Source organism: Primulina tabacum, chromosome 15 (assembly GCF_025594145.1).
Source record: "Primulina tabacum isolate GXHZ01 chromosome 15, ASM2559414v2, whole genome shotgun sequence".
Lineage (NCBI taxonomy): Eukaryota > Viridiplantae > Streptophyta > Magnoliopsida > Lamiales > Gesneriaceae > Primulina > Primulina tabacum.
The window spans coordinates 1,375,770-1,393,453 of record NC_134564.1 but is presented as its reverse complement, the minus strand read 5'-3'; the positions used below and the strand labels follow the sequence as shown (position 1 = coordinate 1,393,453).

The 17,684-nt window shown below is 36.5% G+C and overlaps 3 protein-coding genes and 1 non-coding gene across 4 annotated transcripts; 2 read left to right on the top strand and 2 right to left on the bottom strand.

Moving 5' to 3' along the window:
• Positions 1 to 868: 868 nt before the first annotated feature.
• Positions 869 to 2,421, bottom strand: LOC142527978 (uncharacterized). The gene is made up of 2 exons (XM_075632997.1): positions 2,254 to 2,421; positions 869 to 1,411 (listed from the first exon to the last, which is right to left on the bottom strand). The coding sequence occupies exons 1-2, from the start codon at positions 2,419 to 2,421 to the stop codon at positions 869 to 871; spliced, it is 711 nt and encodes a 236-aa protein (XP_075489112.1).
• Positions 2,422 to 11,553: 9,132 nt separating this feature from the next.
• LOC142527119 (uncharacterized) lies at positions 11,554 to 15,651 on the top strand. The gene is made up of 4 exons (XM_075631836.1): positions 11,554 to 11,739; positions 11,887 to 12,167; positions 12,324 to 12,979; positions 13,334 to 15,651. The coding sequence occupies exons 1-4, from the start codon at positions 11,554 to 11,556 to the stop codon at positions 15,649 to 15,651; spliced, it is 3,441 nt and encodes a 1,146-aa protein (XP_075487951.1).
• On the bottom strand, positions 12,052 to 12,158 carry LOC142528149 (small nucleolar RNA R71). The gene has a single exon (XR_012815631.1). It is a non-coding gene; the product is annotated as a small nucleolar RNA R71 (small nucleolar RNA).
• A 97-nt stretch (positions 15,652 to 15,748) lies between the features above and the next one.
• Positions 15,749 to 16,836, top strand: LOC142527118 (uncharacterized). The gene is made up of 3 exons (XM_075631835.1): positions 15,749 to 15,759; positions 15,870 to 16,284; positions 16,498 to 16,836. Exons 1-3 carry the CDS (start codon positions 15,749 to 15,751, stop codon positions 16,834 to 16,836), a joined length of 765 nt encoding a protein of 254 aa, XP_075487950.1.
• The last annotated feature ends 848 nt before the right edge of the window (positions 16,837 to 17,684 follow it).

The following is a 17,684-nucleotide window of genomic DNA, read 5'->3' as shown; positions in this document are numbered from 1 at the left end:
AAATTCCATCTCTCTCTATTTATCAATTTTAAATTAGAACATAAATCAGTAAATATTCGTTCATCTCTTATCTTAAGGGTAACTTAAGTTTATGTCTTTTACCGCTGAAATTTTCAGTTCTTTGTGCAATATAATTTCCAAAGAATCCAAACCAATTCCAAAAATTCATAATCGCACTTTGCATTATTTGCTAACTGAAATTGAACATAACCGCCAGTATGCATTGTGACTAAAATGATTTACAAATATAAAAGATTATATTATACATATGAAAATTTAACTGTAAAAGCTTACAAAAACAGTATATCATTTTTTAAAAAAAAATATTTTGATTTTGGCGTAGTCAACTTTCATTTATTTCATTTTTGCATTATATCCTTATATACTTAGAATTGCATTCAAAATCTTTAATCAAACTAAATTCTGATATAAAAATATTTTTTGATTATAAATTTTGATTAATCAAACTTTTATGGTGAAAAGTTATATTTATTGACAGAAACCTAATTTTATTTTCTTTGTACCCGTGGCAGCACCGATCGTCATACTATGGCTGCCCCTATTGGAGTTCCAATGGGTCGGGCTGTTTAGATCATGAGTCTGGAGTGAGTTTTTTCTTGAGTTAGAGGACCTCAGTGCCAAACGCCAGATGGATCATTAGCGGCCATCAGCACATTTTAAGTTTATTGAGACATGTTATGTAAAGTTTTTCATGTTGTATTTACCTTACTTACAAGTTGTAGATCACATATTATATATATATCTTGTATAAAGTTTTGACAAATGATAATCTAAAATTTATTTTTGTTACTCAAGATAGTTTTTTTCACTGATAGATATATATCTTGTACAAAGTTGTTCAAGTGTCTTATAACACTGCCACAGAGTTACCACAGTCATTACCATAAATCTCACCCCGCACTTTGCTATCCTCCACAAAAACAAAATCCGAATTATAAAGCACAATAACCTCCCCCACACAACAGAGAAGAACCAGAAGGGGCCCGGAAATCCACAGCAGAAGTGGCACGGCCAAATAGAACAGCCTGTTTCCCACCATGTTCAGTGAAAACCCCCGCTCCAGCAAATCAGTCAAGTACTCCGGCATCGAATCATCTTCAATGGGGCAGTTGACGAGGAAATTCACCTGACCCATGAATTGGATTGAGAGAGAATAGAACACGAATGAGAAGAGGAGGAGGATCATCATCGCCACGAATTTCATCGCTAACATGAACTCGCCGTGAGCACCGTAGACCGTGTTGTTTACTGGTTTTTTGATGCTGTCCGTGCTACTGACAAAGGTGGCGATTCCGGCGCAGAGGAGGATGGCGGCAGTGGCCATTAGAGAGGACCCCATAATCGAGTTACGTAGGGTTTGGACAGCCACTATGTTTTTCGTGTCATTGTCCTATATATTATACACACACATAATGAGAAATTTTCATTAATTGGTGTAAAAGAACAATTGAAATAATATAACATCAACAACAATACTAAAACCATCCAAATCCAAACTTTCAAAAAGCATTTGTAAGCTCAAATTTAAATCGTTTGAATTCATGTCGAATTCGTGCATGCGAGTGAGGTGACGTGAGACGAGGCTCGAGAACAACTCATCTCGTTGCGCCCTTGGAACCATGCTTTAAATTCTCTTGGAAATTTCGAATTTCCTGACTTCCCGGAACAAATTTTAACGATAGTTTTCTTTTCAAGATTTCTACTAATTGAAGTTATTTATACTATTATGAGTTAAAATCTCTCCTCTCAGATTTAAAATTTGTTCATATATATGGATGCACAAAATTGCTCTAGCCACTTAAAGCTACTAGCTGATTTTCATTTGACAACATAGTTATCAAAAAGTATATTTTTGAATGGCATTATTGCTAATATTTGCTACCAATTATGCCTGGAAATTCTTGTTTTGGAATTTTAAAAAAAATTGTTTCATATACATATACATATGCTCACGACCATGTCTGGACAACGGTGGAACAAATATTAATTCATCTTATAGGAGGCCAAATTTTTTAAAAGGTTATATGTTTACCTAATTTTTTTGATTCGATGGGGACGATTGCTAGCTTCTGAATTCAACTTTACCAGGATAGATCCATAGACAGCCATGTCCATGCAGCTCGAATATCAAATTTTCAAACAATATTAATTCAAAAATTTAACTTTGATTTCATCCCATGTGATACAGGAATACGTGTCTAGCTATATATATGTGTAATATAGTTGGAGTACCTTCATAATGGCGGAGACCCAAAATCGACGGCCACGAGCATTTCTGCCGATGGTTGTGGTGAAGGGTTGAGAGCGAACCCTATGCCAAAGCCATAGGTGATAACTCATGAAAATCAAGAGACCCGACGGCACAAGTATTACGTCCAAGTACCAATCTTTCCATTCCATTTTATTATTTTTTTGCTGAAAAAATACGTTTCGTTACACAAGCACTACGTGTACGCGTACGTTTTCTTATTTTGTTAAATGCCCAATATTAATTTAGGTTAAAGGGTCGAGCCCTATATATATATATATATATATATATATATATATATATAGGAACACAGACTTTTTTAAATAAAAAATAAATAAAGTCCCATCTTCTTAGTTGTATATATGGTGGTGACATGGTGATCACATGGGAATTTTCTTTGGTTGTTCAAGAATATTCTGATGGACGAGGATTCGAAAAATTTTGTTAAAAATAAATTTGAATTCTATATAAGAACTCCACGTTCTGCAAAGGAATTCATATTCATATATATATATATATATATATATATAAACAGAGCATAAATAATATGTAAAATTAGTCGTTATTCACGTGCATTAAATACAAAATAATCCGCAAAATAGTTGGCTTTGAATAATATATATATAACATTTCGGGTTTGTTGATGAGATAATGAAGGATATTGAATCTCATCCGTATCACCAAATAGTGCGATAAGAAAGTGGGAAATGTGAGCAAAAACAAAGTAATTTGAGATTTTTTCTTAATTTGGAGAATTATAAATTATTGTTTAAATTATCTCTCCAGATCAATTTTCTTATAATACTTGTTATTATTGTGATAAATTATCACAATGCTTAATCAGGTGGATTATGTGACACTGTCTGGTTAAAAAGATGAAATTTCATGTCAAGTTTTACTTACAATATTTGAAAGTACATAATTTTAATTTATTTATCAAAATATTATAGTTACCAAACGTTTCATATATCGAGGGATTATATTAAACATCACATGAAGCTATCGTTCATACAAATATAACTAAAAATTTCAAATTATATTTTTTTATTGGCTTGAATTTCGATTAGTTTGTCTTTTGTTAATGAAAATCCAAGTTGACGATTTTTTGGAAAGATCAAGAAGGAAAAAATCGTTTTTTTTTTTATTATTATTGTTGGAGATTTCATAATCATCAATTATTATATATTTATTTATTTGAGAATTATTCTTGATTTGGAGAATCAAATAAGATCTGTCTACAGTGTTTTTTGCATATATTTATGCTTTTTTCTATATTTTACGGAGATAATAAATACAATTTTTCCGTTTTTTTACGTCATTCCTTGGATCATATTTATATTATATTTTATCATGTCATGAATTCATTTCTTTAAACACTTTTAATATTGTCTTAGTACTAGCTCATAAATTTAAACACAATTAATTATTATATTTAAAATAAACAAGATCCTTCGATTAATAAAATGTTTGGGGAGCAAACACATAAACGTGCATAAATATTCAATCATCATTTTGTTGGTTTTGCTGTCTATTTAAGAATTCAACTACCAAGTGCGTGTCACTTGGTTGATGTATAATATATATATTAGCATGAACCACACGTGTTGGGTTGGGTGTACGTCATATATATTATTAAACTTATTTATTATAATAAATTTTAGAAATTTGAAAATCTTCACCATAAAATATTTATTTGTAAAAGAAAACAAAATATAAGAAAATTGAATTCAAATCTTGTATCTTACACAAAATAAAATTACCACATATATAAGTATATCTTATATTAATATTAATCAAAATGCACGGATCGCATGTCAACATTTACAAAGTATATATTATACATCCTCACTTCCCGCTCAATACAAATTCTATTGGTTTAATAATGTTAAACAACAGGGATTGTATTTATCAAATATTAATAATTGTGCAAGATTTAGATTACTTTTTTTTTGTTGCGCATATATAGTTATTAGCTAAAAATTAATAATGACAAATTGTCATGCTTCACGCTCGAAACGTATCGACACGACGTTGTTTGACAAATAAAATTGAAAATCAACAAATCTCATAATTTAATATTATAGACTAAACTAGTCGATCTATTTCATAGTGATTCTTAAATAACTTGTCTTTTTAATAAAAATTCCAATATAGAAGGGTTTTACAACTTGAATAAAAATCGAATTAATAGAACTAAATCACCTGCCCCAAATATATTTTCTTTGTCCTCCTTTAACTAATGTTCTTCATCCTATCCGGGAAGGAAGAGTAATGAGATGAGTTTTTGGGAAGGAATAGTAATGAGATGAATTTTTGGGAAAACACTGAGCAAGTTGGGACTGATTGAACATAGCATATAATAAATATTTTTTAAATCAGAATATCATAATTTTATATTACTGAAATTTTATCTAATTTTCTCATGGATTATTGATCAGTTTCGAATTTTAATCCTCTAAAGTGCGATACTGTGGTACAATTATAATCTCAATGTGTAGATGTCATATATATCATAATTTTCGGAATTCCTATCAACTTAAGATTTGAATCAACACAGTATCTAAAACAATACTTTTCGAAAACGCTTACAGAAAAAAGATATGTTCAATCTATTTAACTCATATATATATTTTTGAAAACAATATGCTCCCTTACAAATATTGCTCAACAAAGATTTCAGTTGCTTTTTGGAGAAATTTCTGCAACGCTTCGCCTACTGTCCACCTCTTCCTTGCTCAACAAATATGTGTGTTGTGCTGTATTATCGAAAATTTGATGTGTGAATTTCCAGTGGCTTGAGGTCCGTTGTATCAAGCCAAACCGCTCAAGTATTTAATCAACTCAAACTGCAAAAGATAATCTAACTTCTGACCGGATCAAGTCTTAAATGAAGTACACGAGTATTATCATTAAACTCCAACCGCACTGCAACCAATCAGATATGAGCAAATTGAGATGGATACTTTGAACTCTATCTGATACAAATAAAACATTATTGCACAATATCCTATCGATTCCTTATTGACATATTGTTTCTCAAAATTTCCAAAATCAATCCACTTTTCAGATGCTATAAAGACTAAAACATAAAAAAGCAAAGGGACATTAAATGACATTTTTTGCAGTGTACGATGATGAAAGTGTTATGTCGGAAGTTAGCACAGAAGATCATTGAAAAGCAAATCCGACCATTGGAGCATTGGATCTTTCAACTATAAATATGCAGACTCAACAACATTAGCAAAAAAGAGAACTTAATGATTAAAAGCTTACATCTTTCAAGCTTGAAATATTTCAAGATCTTTAAGCACATTAAAACAATCATACATCAAGTTGCTCAACTTAGCACAAACATATCTGAATCTTTCAGATCTTCAAGGATCATCTTGTGCTACCCTACCAATTAAAACAGTTTCAGCTGACCGTTAGATTATATTGTTGTTTTCTGGTGAATCGAGGTTTCTTAAACATTCAAAAATTGTTGAGTATACACTGTGAGTTTCAATTTAAGTAGTGAAAAGTTCTAGTTGAACTAGGTTGTTAAAACTTTTTCACATGTATAATTTTAGCAATGCAACATGTTCTGTAAATATGAAATTTATAATTTGATATTTTTTTACACACACACATATATGTTGCTCACCTCTAATTTGACATTCACCTATTCGGCGTAATAAATCATATCAAAATTGTACATTTACTATATGAGTCATAGTGTCACATCAAGTGTGAACACATAGGTGAGTAGGTTGATGGATAATATATCAAATAAATAAATAAATTTTTTTATTGCAGATCCATTAGTTTTTAACATATCGATCCTGATATAATTTTTTTTTAAAAAAAATCGTGCATGATCGATAGAATTTGTTGAACACATCTGAATTATCGTAAATGGCAAATATCATAGATAGGATGTTAATAAAATCTATAAACTATTATTACCATGTAATGATCACATGTTTAAATATAGTTGCGAATAATTAATGCAATATTATATTTTATATCATTCGTATCTAATCGCATGTCATCCACATGTAAATAGAATCGTTCATATTTTGTTGGATGTAACCCAAGAATAATCACATGCCATCATCCGCACACTAAATAAAAAATAATTTCATTTGATCTTCTCCATTGTTTTTCTTATGGTATGAATCTTTCGTTCAATGGTTTAAAAAATTCTTGTTTTCTGTGCCTTTTGGTCTTAGTTTTTTTACTCAACTAATTTTTTATATAGTTGGAAATGTGATCACTTAAATAATTGAGAATTTTGGCTTCTATTGAAATTAAATGCCAAATTCAAACTTAGTTTAACGAAAGAAAAAAAACATCTAATAAACATTTTGGCACACGTTGCAAGAAAATGTGAAACGTCTACTCGTTTTAAAAATGCGGAAATATATATATATTTTTTAAAGCTAATTGCAAAATAACATTCAAAATGATCGTATTTGTTTGGCAATAAAAATATCGCAGTTGAAAATAACCAACAACAAATGTAAACGTAAAAGAGTACAAAAAATCGTAAAATCCTCAACGTATATAAAATGTTTAACTCCTTTCCAACTCATAACTCAAAGTGCGGAAAAGCGTGCGGTCCTCGGGTTATGTCACCGCACCAGGGCTGCCTGCTCAGAGTTCAGCACCTCCTGTCTCCTGCTCAAAATGCTCACCTGCATCACACACGCTTAGTGAGTCTAAAGACTCAAAACACCTGTACCACTAATAACAAATACATATACGTAGCACACAGCAGTGAAAAATAGCATAATGAACATACATTTCATGTGAGCAGTAAAATCGTATACATAATCGTGTCCTGTCAAAGCATGGGGAAAATCATAGCATGTATAATCGAATCAGCATATACGTGTTAAATTTCTTAATTTGAATTCTGTTCATTAGCTGTGACTTTTGTATCATCATGTCATCATGTCAGTCGATGGATCTATCTACGTATAACTGCGGTACCCGGCGGCGAGAATCATCAGCGACGGCATTACCCGCCCAGTGAGTCCGAGCCTTACAGGTCATCGTGTCATCGTGTTAGTCACAACTAAATCAATTCCTTCAAAACGTGTCAACACATGCATCACTTAAAAAAAAGCATGCATATCCATAATTTTTCATTTAAATCAAGCATGCATCATAATTATCATAATATCGTAAAAATCGTAAACATGATGCATAATCATTGAAAATATCATTATTTGTGCTCAGGGCGCTGACTTGACCAAATCTCACTCCGGGTGCAAAATGACCATTTTACCCCTGGAAACCCAAAAATTGTCGTTTTAACCCTGGACCTCTAAAATTGACCCGAAGTTTACAAAACTACTTAAAATGTCCCAAAACATTTTTAAAAGCATTCCTAGATGTAAACTCGAGCCCAAATTCATAAGCTAACCGATTCGTTTTAAAACTTGAACCGGGGTCCCGGTTTTAACCCGAATCGAACCGAAACTAAACCAAAACTTTCCCAAATTTTTACCATATCTTAAAAACACCTAAAAGACTCTAAAAACACTAAAACCCGATTCATAGTCCCTCGAACCAACGGCCAGAGAGCTGCTGGAAATTCCAGAAACAAGTTTCCGTGAAGTTATTCCCCTAATCTCGACCCTAACATGCTAACCACCCCAACCAACCTCAAGCTCAGCCGCTAGGGACCAAGACTAGACCTTAATGGACCTACCTTATCCAAGAACACAGCCCCATGCAAGCTACAATCCGCGAAGAGCCGCGAAACATGTCACGCCCCGAGACGGGGGTTGGTTGACACCGGCATTGCTCTCAAATTCACATTCGAAAACAACAAGTCTCAGAAGTACAGAATTCAGAAACCAGTCTTTTATTCATAATATTGAATATTCAATGTCTGATACAACTCAATTAATAATATTTTACAGCGGAAATGTAAAACCAGAAATACAATGTCGGAACAGATGCAGCGGAATTTAAAATATGAATCAGAACTGAGAACAACAATCTTCATCACCAGCCCCAAAATTGAATCTGCTCTTCTTCTTCTAACTTTTCTTCCTCGTTCTTATCTGAGATGGGTTTGGTGGGTGAGTGATATGATTTTCACTCAATAAGCAGAGACGGGAATAACTCCCAGTTTTCGAAATCATTTTCAACAGAAACAGTAATACAATAATATACAGAAACTCATCTTTTCAGAACAGAAATCAGAATTCAGAAATCACAGGTTTCCGAACAGAAATCAGAATTAGTAAGCACTGAGCACGTTAGTGAATTTTTCATGGCTAAACTGATATCAGTCCCCTATATGTTCTGTCCTCTAAGGGGTGAGGCCAGAATCAGAATCAGAATTCAGAAATGTTCAGAATATATATTCCTACCATTAGTTCACTAGGGAGTTTCAGTGCTTCAAAATCATATATCAGAAATCAAACATACAGAACTGAACTTTAAAACAGAATTATCAAACGGATTTCAAGATATTTATACATAAGCCCACTTACCGTAATTTGCTAGAATTTCGGTTGAAGTCTACTGGAATTCTGGTTGCTCTTCCTACTGGATTCTACTGCTCGAAAGTAAGTTCTCCTTTAGCTCGAAAATTCAAGTGATAGTCTCAAGATTTGTGTAACCCAATTCAGAGGTTTGAGAGTGTTATTTATAGGCCAAATTCTGTCTGTTAGCCTCCCAATTAATGACCATAATCTGCCATTAACAGCCTTTATTCCATGTTAATGCTTCATTGACAAGTCTAAGCTGAATTAGTAACTGTCTGCTGCTTTCTCGCTCTTCTGCTGCTGGATTCTGTCTGCTGGAAAATACATGTCTGCTGGAAAAATACCAGCTTCTGAAATATGAGTTGCTGCTGGAATTTCAGGTTCTCACATCCCTCCTTCCTTATGAGAAGTTTCGTCCTCGAAACTTGGTTGAACATGCTCCTCAAAGAGATAAGGATATTGATCTCGCATCTTTTCTTCCAACTCCCAAGTAGCTTCTCTTTCGGTGTGGTTGGACCATTGTACTTTGACATATGAAATAGTTCGTCTCCTCAGTACTTGGTCTTTGTTATCCACAATTCGAATTGGAATCTCTTCATATTTTAGCCGTTCATTTAAATTTCCCTCAACCAACAGTGGTCCAGCTTCAAGAATATGACTAGGATCGGAAATATATCTTCTAAGTTGTGAGACGTGGAAAACATTATGGATTCTTGACATATCAGGTGGAAGTGCTAATCTGTAAGCAAGTGTTCCCACTTTATCAAGAATCTCAAATGATCAGACGTATCTGGGATTCAGTTTCCTAGCCTTATTGAATCGGATTACACCCTTCATGGTTGACACTTTCACATATGCCTTCTCTCCAACTTCGAATTCCACAAGTTTTCTTTTCAGGTCAGCCCAGCTTTTCTATCGATCTTGTGCAGCTTTTAATCTCTCTTTGATCAAAGTGACTTTATCCACTGTTTCTTGGATCATTTCGGGTCCAACAATGGCTTTTTCCCCTACCTCATCCCAATACATTAATGATCGACACTTTCGTCCATACAGAGCTTCGTATGGTGTCATTCCAATACTACTGTGGTAACTATTATTGTACGCGAATTCGATTAAGGGCAGATGTTCGCTCCAATTACCACTGAAGTCTAGAGCACATGCTCTCAGCATATCTTCTAGAGTCTGAATTGTCCTCTCTGTTTGGCCATCGGTCTGAGGGTGATATGCCGTACTAAGAGTAACCTTAGTCCCCATAGCTTGTGATAAGACTCGTTTTTACGTATTTTTAGTGTTGGTTTTGAGTCGCGTTCATGCATCATATTAGTTTGTTTTAGTTGAATTTTGCATTTTTTTTTAGCATTATTGAGCATTTGACTAATCTCGTGTATTCTGTGGTTATTTTGTAGGAATTGAACCAAAAAGTGGGAGAAACTTTGGCATAATATCGAAGAGGTCTCGCTAGGGCGGTCAAAAGTGACCGCCCCAGCGAGCATTGTGGTCTGGCCGAGGATTGTTTTGCGCAAGTGTCTCGCTAGGGCGGTCAAAAGTGACCGCCCCAGCGAAACCTGGGACATGCTCGAGGAAGCTTATTCGAGGACCTCTCGCTAGGGCGGTCAAAATATACCACCCTAGCGAGAAGCGAGATTGAGAAAGATTTGTTTCCAAATTTTGAGGGACTCTATCCTACAACAAGATCTAACACACGAGATCAGCCGTTTTTGACACACTTTATCAGACTTTTCATCATTTTTCTTGGAGAGGAGGCTAGGAGCAAAGGAGATTTCGAAGACCTCGAGATTTCCACGCGTCGTGGCCGCCATCCATCGTCATCTTTAGTATTTTCATTATTCAGTATTTTATTTCTTACATTGATTGTTGGTTTTTATCATGAATTTCAGTAGCTAAACTCTAGATTTGTTGGGATTTGAGGGGATCCTACCCCGTACTCGGTGTTTAACATTATTTCTCGACGTTTTTATTAGTGATTTGTTTATGCTATTGTTATTTCTTGTTTCAATCGAATCCTAGCTAACTTCCTTTGATTATTTCATGTTGTTGATGAGTTCGATAGAATAGTTAACAATACGATCAAATAGTATAAACCACGGATTTACAATTTTAGTAGATATACGGAATTGGGTACGTGTCGATAGTGATAGTTCACCCGAATGAAAGCTAGTGGATTCCATAGAATGTAATGCAATCTTGAACTGTTAAATATTTGAGGACACTTGAGTACTGCATGTTTTTTATTAGTATTAATATAGCTCGACAGAGTATATTAATTAGTCTAGGGAATTCTGTCGAACACACGAGTAAAAGTCGAGTGTGATTATTTAAACACGAGTGGTAGGTGAACTGCTAATTCCCAACAAATTCATTTCTCATTTGATTTAATCCAAATTAATCATTGCGGTCTTGAGTACGTTTTCTTTGCATTTTAATTATTTTAGTTGTTTAATTTACATTAGTTTAATCATCAACTCATTTTATCGTTGCTAAAGAAATTTTATTTGAAAATAAAAATAGTGTAACGCAGTCCTTGTGGAACGATACTCGTATTAACTTACGTTTATTATAACTTGACTATCGTGCACTTGCGATATTTAAATCGAGCTTTCATTTATAAAATAAATTTTGGGGATTATTCACTGTGCAAGTTTTGCTCGATCAAGTTTTTGGCGCCGTTGCCGGGGACTGTTGATTCACAATTTTTTATTTTTCATTTAAATTCTTTAGTATTATTTATTTTATTGTTATTTGATACTCTCATTGTGTTGCAGATTTTTCTTGTGGTGCATGCGAAGATCACTCGAGTTTAAGCTTGAGCCTTTTGACCCCGAGATCGAACGCACAGCTAGACGTCGACTACAGCAGCAAAGAGCGAAGGAAAGAATGGAAGGCGATCAACAAAGAGAGGAGCCAAGGCGTATACCGATGTTGGATTATGCACAGCCGTCTCTTGATGGAGCACGTCCAAGCATCGTAAGACCAGTCATCCGAGCTAATCAGTTTGAGATCAAGCCAGCTATCATTCAGATGATTCAGAACACTGTCCAATTTGGGGGAAGTGCACTTGACGACCCTAATTCTCATATAGCTGACTTTCTTGAAATTTGTGATACTTTTAAGTTTAATGGCGTGTCTGATGACGCTGTTCGTTTGCGTTTATTTCCATTTTCACTGAGAGATAAAGCTAAGTCGTGGTTAAACTGTTTTCCTGTAGGGTCTATTACTACATGGGAAGATATGGCAAAGGCGTTCCTGATCAAGTACTTTCCTCCGTCGAAGACTATGAAGCTCAGAGCCGACATTACTACTTTTGCTCAATATGAGCAAGAGTCACTTTACGAGGCATGGGAGCGCTACAAGGACTTGTTGAGGAGATGTCCACACCATGAGCTGCCTCTTGGGTTAGTTGTTCAAACTTTCTACTACGGTCTGCTTACTCCTAACCGTACTATGATAGATGCTGCTGCCTGTGGTAACTTACTGAGAAAGACGGCGGAGGAAGGATATGAGTTATTGGAGGAGATGGCTGCTAGTAGCTATTATCCTCAGTCTGATAGGCAGAGACGAGGTGCTGGAGTTAATCAAGTTAATGATTTGTCGGCGGTTTCAGCACAGTTAGAGGCTTTGAATAGAAAGATTGATGGGATGAGCATGAGTGGGTCGGCTATGCGTCTGCAAGAAATTTTCTGTGATAAGTGTGGGGGTGAGCATGATGTGCAGGATTGCCAAGATGGCAATCCATTATATGTGCCTGAGGGAGCACCGGTAAAACAAGTGGGATTCCAGAACCGTCCTAGAAATGACCCTTACTCGAACACATATAATCCGGGATGGAGGAATCACCCAAACTTTTCATGGGGAGGTCAAAACAACCAACATCGCCAACAAAGAGGTCCACCATATGTGATGCACCAAGGATTCAAGCCAGAACCGTCTCGGGAGGAGAAGTCCAATTTAGAGCAAATGATGACTAAATTTATTTCTGCAACAGAGACGCGATTTCAGAACCAAGATGCATCCATAAAGGGGTTAGAGAATCAAATTGGACAATTGGCTAAGCTGATTGCTAATAGGGAGCAAGGAACTTTACCAAGCAACACGGAAACTAACCCAAGAGAACATGTGAAGGCGGTGGAATTGCGTAGTGGAAAAACACTCGGGTCTAATGAGGAAAAGACCAAGCACGGTGAGGATGAGGTGAAAAATCGAGGAGGTAAGTCTTCTAACTCTACATCTACACCTATTGCACAGAATAAAATTGGTATCCCTCCACCTTTTCCTGCAGCAATGAAGAAAGCTAAATTAGATGCACAATTTGGTAAATTTCTTGAGATATTTAAAAAATTGCATATTAACATTCCTTTTGCTGATGCTTTATTGAATATGCCAAGTTATGCAAAATTCTTGAAAGATATCTTAGCAAATAAGCGGAAGCTAGAAGATCATATGACGGTGAATTTGACCGAAAATTGCTCCGTTTTAGTTCAAAACAAGATGCCTCCGAAGCAAAAAGATCCAGGGAGTTTCTCGATACCTTGCATTATTGGTGACATTAATTTTCATAAAGCTCTATGTGATCTTGGTGCGAGTATTAATCGGATGCCTTTTTCTGTGTTTAGGAGACTGGGATTAGGTGAACCCAAGCCAACTAGGATGTCGTTGCAGCTGGCTGACAGATCTGTCAAGTATCCACGTAGGATTATCGAACATGTTCTGGTGAAAGTGGATAAGTTTATTTTTCCTGCAGACTTTGTGGTACTTGACATGGAGGAAGATTTAGAGATGCCTTTAATCCTAGGGAGACCGTTTCTGGCTACAGGGAAAGCACTGATTGATGTTGAGGAGGGGAAATTGAGACTGAGAGTTGGAGAAGAAGAAATTATTTTTGATGTTTTCAATACTCTCAAGCACACAATGCACAATGATAGTTGCTTTCGTATTGATGTCTTGGATTCGCTTGTTTGTGATTTTGTGCAGGATGGATTGAAAGAACCATTGGAGGCCACTCTCACTACTGAAAAGCAGGAGGACGAGCTAGACGAGGAAAAGATGGAGATGGTAGCTCATTTGAATGCCATTCCACCTTGGAGAAAGCAAGTGAGGCTTAGACTAGAGGAATTGGGAGACAGAAAAGATTTAATGCCTCAAAAGTCAAGCCTAGAGGAGCCACCTACTTTGGAGCTCAAACCATTACCTCCACATCTCAAGTACGTATATCTAGGAGAAAATAATAAATTGTCTGTTATTATTTCCTCTTCTTTGACAGATGATATGGAGAGTAAGCTCTTGGGAGTCCTCAAGGAGCATAAAGGAGCGTTCGCTTGGAAGGTTTCGGACATAAAAGGGATAAGTCCTTCGATCTGCATGCACAAAATTCTGATGGAAGATAAATACTCACCTCTAGCACAACCACAAAGGAGACTCAATCCAAAGATGCAAGAGGTAGTAAAAGCTGAAACGATTAAACTTCTGGATGCAGGTATTATCTATCCTATCTCTGATAGTGCGTGGGTAAGTCCTGTACAATGTGTGCCTAAAAAGGGTGAGATTACTGTTATTGCTAATGAAAAAAATGAGTTGATTCCCACTAGAACTATTACGGGTTGGCGTGTATGCATAGATTATAGGAAATTGAATGATGCAACCCGTAAAGATCACTTTCCCTTGCCATTTATCGATCAAATGATTGAACGATTAGCAGGTCATGAATTTTATTGCTTTTTAGATGGATACTCGGGATACAATCAAATCACAATTGAACCTGAGGACCAAGAGAAAACTACTTTCACTTGCCCTTATGGTACTTTTGCGTTTAGGCGTATGCCCTTTGGTTTATGCAATGCACCTGCAACATTTCAAAGATGCATGACCGCTATCTTTCATGACATGACTGAAAATTTCCTTGAAATCTTTATGGATGACTTCTCTATTTTTGGCTCCTCATTTAATGAATGTTTAGAGAATTTGAACTTGGTGTTAGTTAGATGTGAGGAGAGCAATTTGGTGTTGAATTGGGAGAAGTGTCATTTTATGGTTCAAGAGGGGATTGTGTTAGGACACAAGGTTTCGGAGAATGGAATTGAGGTTGACAAAGCCAAGGTGGAAGTAATCAAAAACTTACCCCCACCTTCATCAATAAAAGGAGTTAGAAGTTTCCTAGGGCATGCTGGTTTTTATAGGCGTTTCATTAAAGATTTTTCCAAAATTGCTAAACTTTTATCCTCTTTGTTGATGAAAGATGCTGAATTTAATTTTGATTCTACTTATCTGCATGCATTCGAGATACTCAAGGAAAGCTTGGTGACAGCACCTGTTCTGACTGCCCCTGATTGGGAGCTACCGTTTGAGGTGATGTGCGATGCTAGTGATACAGCTGTTGGTGCGGTGCTGGGTCAAAGGAAGAACAAGGTATTTCATACCATCTACTATGCAAGTAAGACTTTAAATGATGCTCAATTGAATTACGCTACTACTGAAAAGGAATTGCTTGCTATAGTATTTGCTTTCGACAAATTTCATTCATACCTTGTTCTGTCTAAAGCAACTGTGTATACAGATCATTCTGCCCTAAAATACTTGCTTGCTAAGAAAGATGCGAAACCTAGGTTAATTAGGTGGATTTTATTATTGCAAGAATTTGATCTCGAAATTCGAGATAAAAAGGGTGTGGAAAATGTAGTTGCTGACCACCTGTCTAGGCTTGAGCATGTTAGAATTAAGGGCAGTGACGATGATATAGATGACTGGTTTCCTGATGAACAATTGCTTGAGGTAAATGCGTACCCTTGGTATGCCGATTTTGCAAATTTTCTTGTCACTGGCACACCTCCACCTAATTTATTGTTTCACCAAAGAAAGAAATTCTTTTCAGACGTGAAATATTAATTTTGGTAGGAACCGTTCTTGTTTAAGATTTGTGCAGACTCCATGATAAGAAGATGTGTGGCGGAGGAGGAAACCAATCAAATTATGAACCATTGTCATGACCGTGAGGTAGGTGGTCACTTTGGACCCATACGGACGGCATCTAAGGTACTTGAATGTGGCTTCTATTGGCCAACTCTTTTTAAGGATGCTCGTTTGTATGTTCTCAATTGTGATAGATGCCAACGCACAGGTAATATTTCCAACCGTCATGAGATGCCTTTAAATAACATTATTGAGTGTGAAATATTTGATGTGTGGGGGATTGATTTTATGGGTCCTTTTCCTGCGTCTTTTGCAAAGAAATTTATTCTGGTGGCAGTGGAGTATGTATCTAAATGGGTGGAGGCAGAGGCTTGTGCCACTAATGATGCACAAGTGGTGTTAAAATTTTTGAAGAAACATATTTTTAATCGATTTGGTGCACCACGTGCAATCATAAGTGATGGTGGCACCCACTTTTGCAACAAAATTTTTGATAAACTGTTGGGCAAATATGGTGTCACCCACAAGGTTTCCACTCCATACCATCCCCAAACTAGTGGACAAGTTGAAGTATCCAATCGAGAAATTAAGAGGATTTTAGAGAAGACGGTTAATGTGAATAGGAAGGACTAGTCCATTCGGTTAGATGATGCTTTGTGGGCGTATCGTACTGCTTTTAAAACACCTATAGGCACTACACCATATAGGTTGCTTTTTGATAAAGCATGTCATCTACCAGTCGAATTAGAGCATAGAGCATATTAGGCGACCAAAGCACTAAACTTTGATTTAGCTCTTGCAGGTGAAAAACGATTGCTGCAGTTGAATAAGTTAGATGAGTTTCGGGGAAGAGCTTATGATCTTGCACTATCTTACAAGGAACGCACCAAACGAGCCCATGACAAACACATTATAAGAAGGGAATTCAAAGTGGGTGAAGCGGTGTTGGTATACAACTGTCGATTACGACTCTTTCCGGGCAAGCTAAAGTCAAGGTGGTCAAGACCATTCACTATAGCCAAGGTGTTCCCATCGGGTGCAGTGGTGTTGCATGATGGCAAGGAAGGGACATTTACTGTGAACGCTCAAAGGTTGAAGCACTATATCGGTGGCACAATTGAGCCACAAATTGGAGTCACTCGGCTCCATGACAGTCATTGAGGACATGGGTGAAGAGTCGAGCTCTAGACTATAAATTGAGAACTACTTCTACTCCTTATTTCGATTTTGATTATATATTTTTTTTTTAGTTATTAATCGCATCATTTGCATTTAGGTAGTTGCATGGCATTGCATTCAAATTTTTTTCCCGAACACTTCTTTTGCGAAAACGTCTCGCCAGGGCGGGAAAAATATACCGCCCTAGCGATTCGCGCAGATTAAAAATTTTTCTCCCCGAAAACTTCTCGCTCGGGCGGTCAACTTTGACCGCCCTAGCGAGTCGCGCAGATTATAAATACTTTCCTCTTCTCTTTTCCTCCCCACTTCGAACCCACTCCTCCCCTCCGATTTTCGGCGCCCCCCCTCCATCTTTTGTGCTCAATCCTTATTATTTGGTGATTTTTCAGGGCAAAGACTCAATCTTGGTCCATACACTCCAAGAGGAAGCATTTAGGCTACAAGATTTTCTTCTCCGGCGGTCTTTCAAGCAACTCCGGTTATCTTCCACATATTCCGGTGAGCTTCTCCGGCGACCCTCAACAATTTTCCGGCGGTTGGATACTTTGTGCACTCCAATCTCTACATGGCACCCAAAAGATCTAAGGTAACTCACGGTGCTTCTAGTTCTCGTTCCACTCCATCTATGTTTGTGAATGAAAAAGCTAGGGAGAGATTTGAGCATGCTAGACTACATAGGAAACCAATCCCTGAGCGTGGATTTAGCTCGTTTCTTATTGGTCAATTTTCGGAGTCCCAAATAGAAAGAAGAGGGTGGAATACCTTTGTAGCACAACCGAATGCAGCAGTGGTTCCGGTTGTGCGTGAATTTTATGCCAATGCTCCGGAGG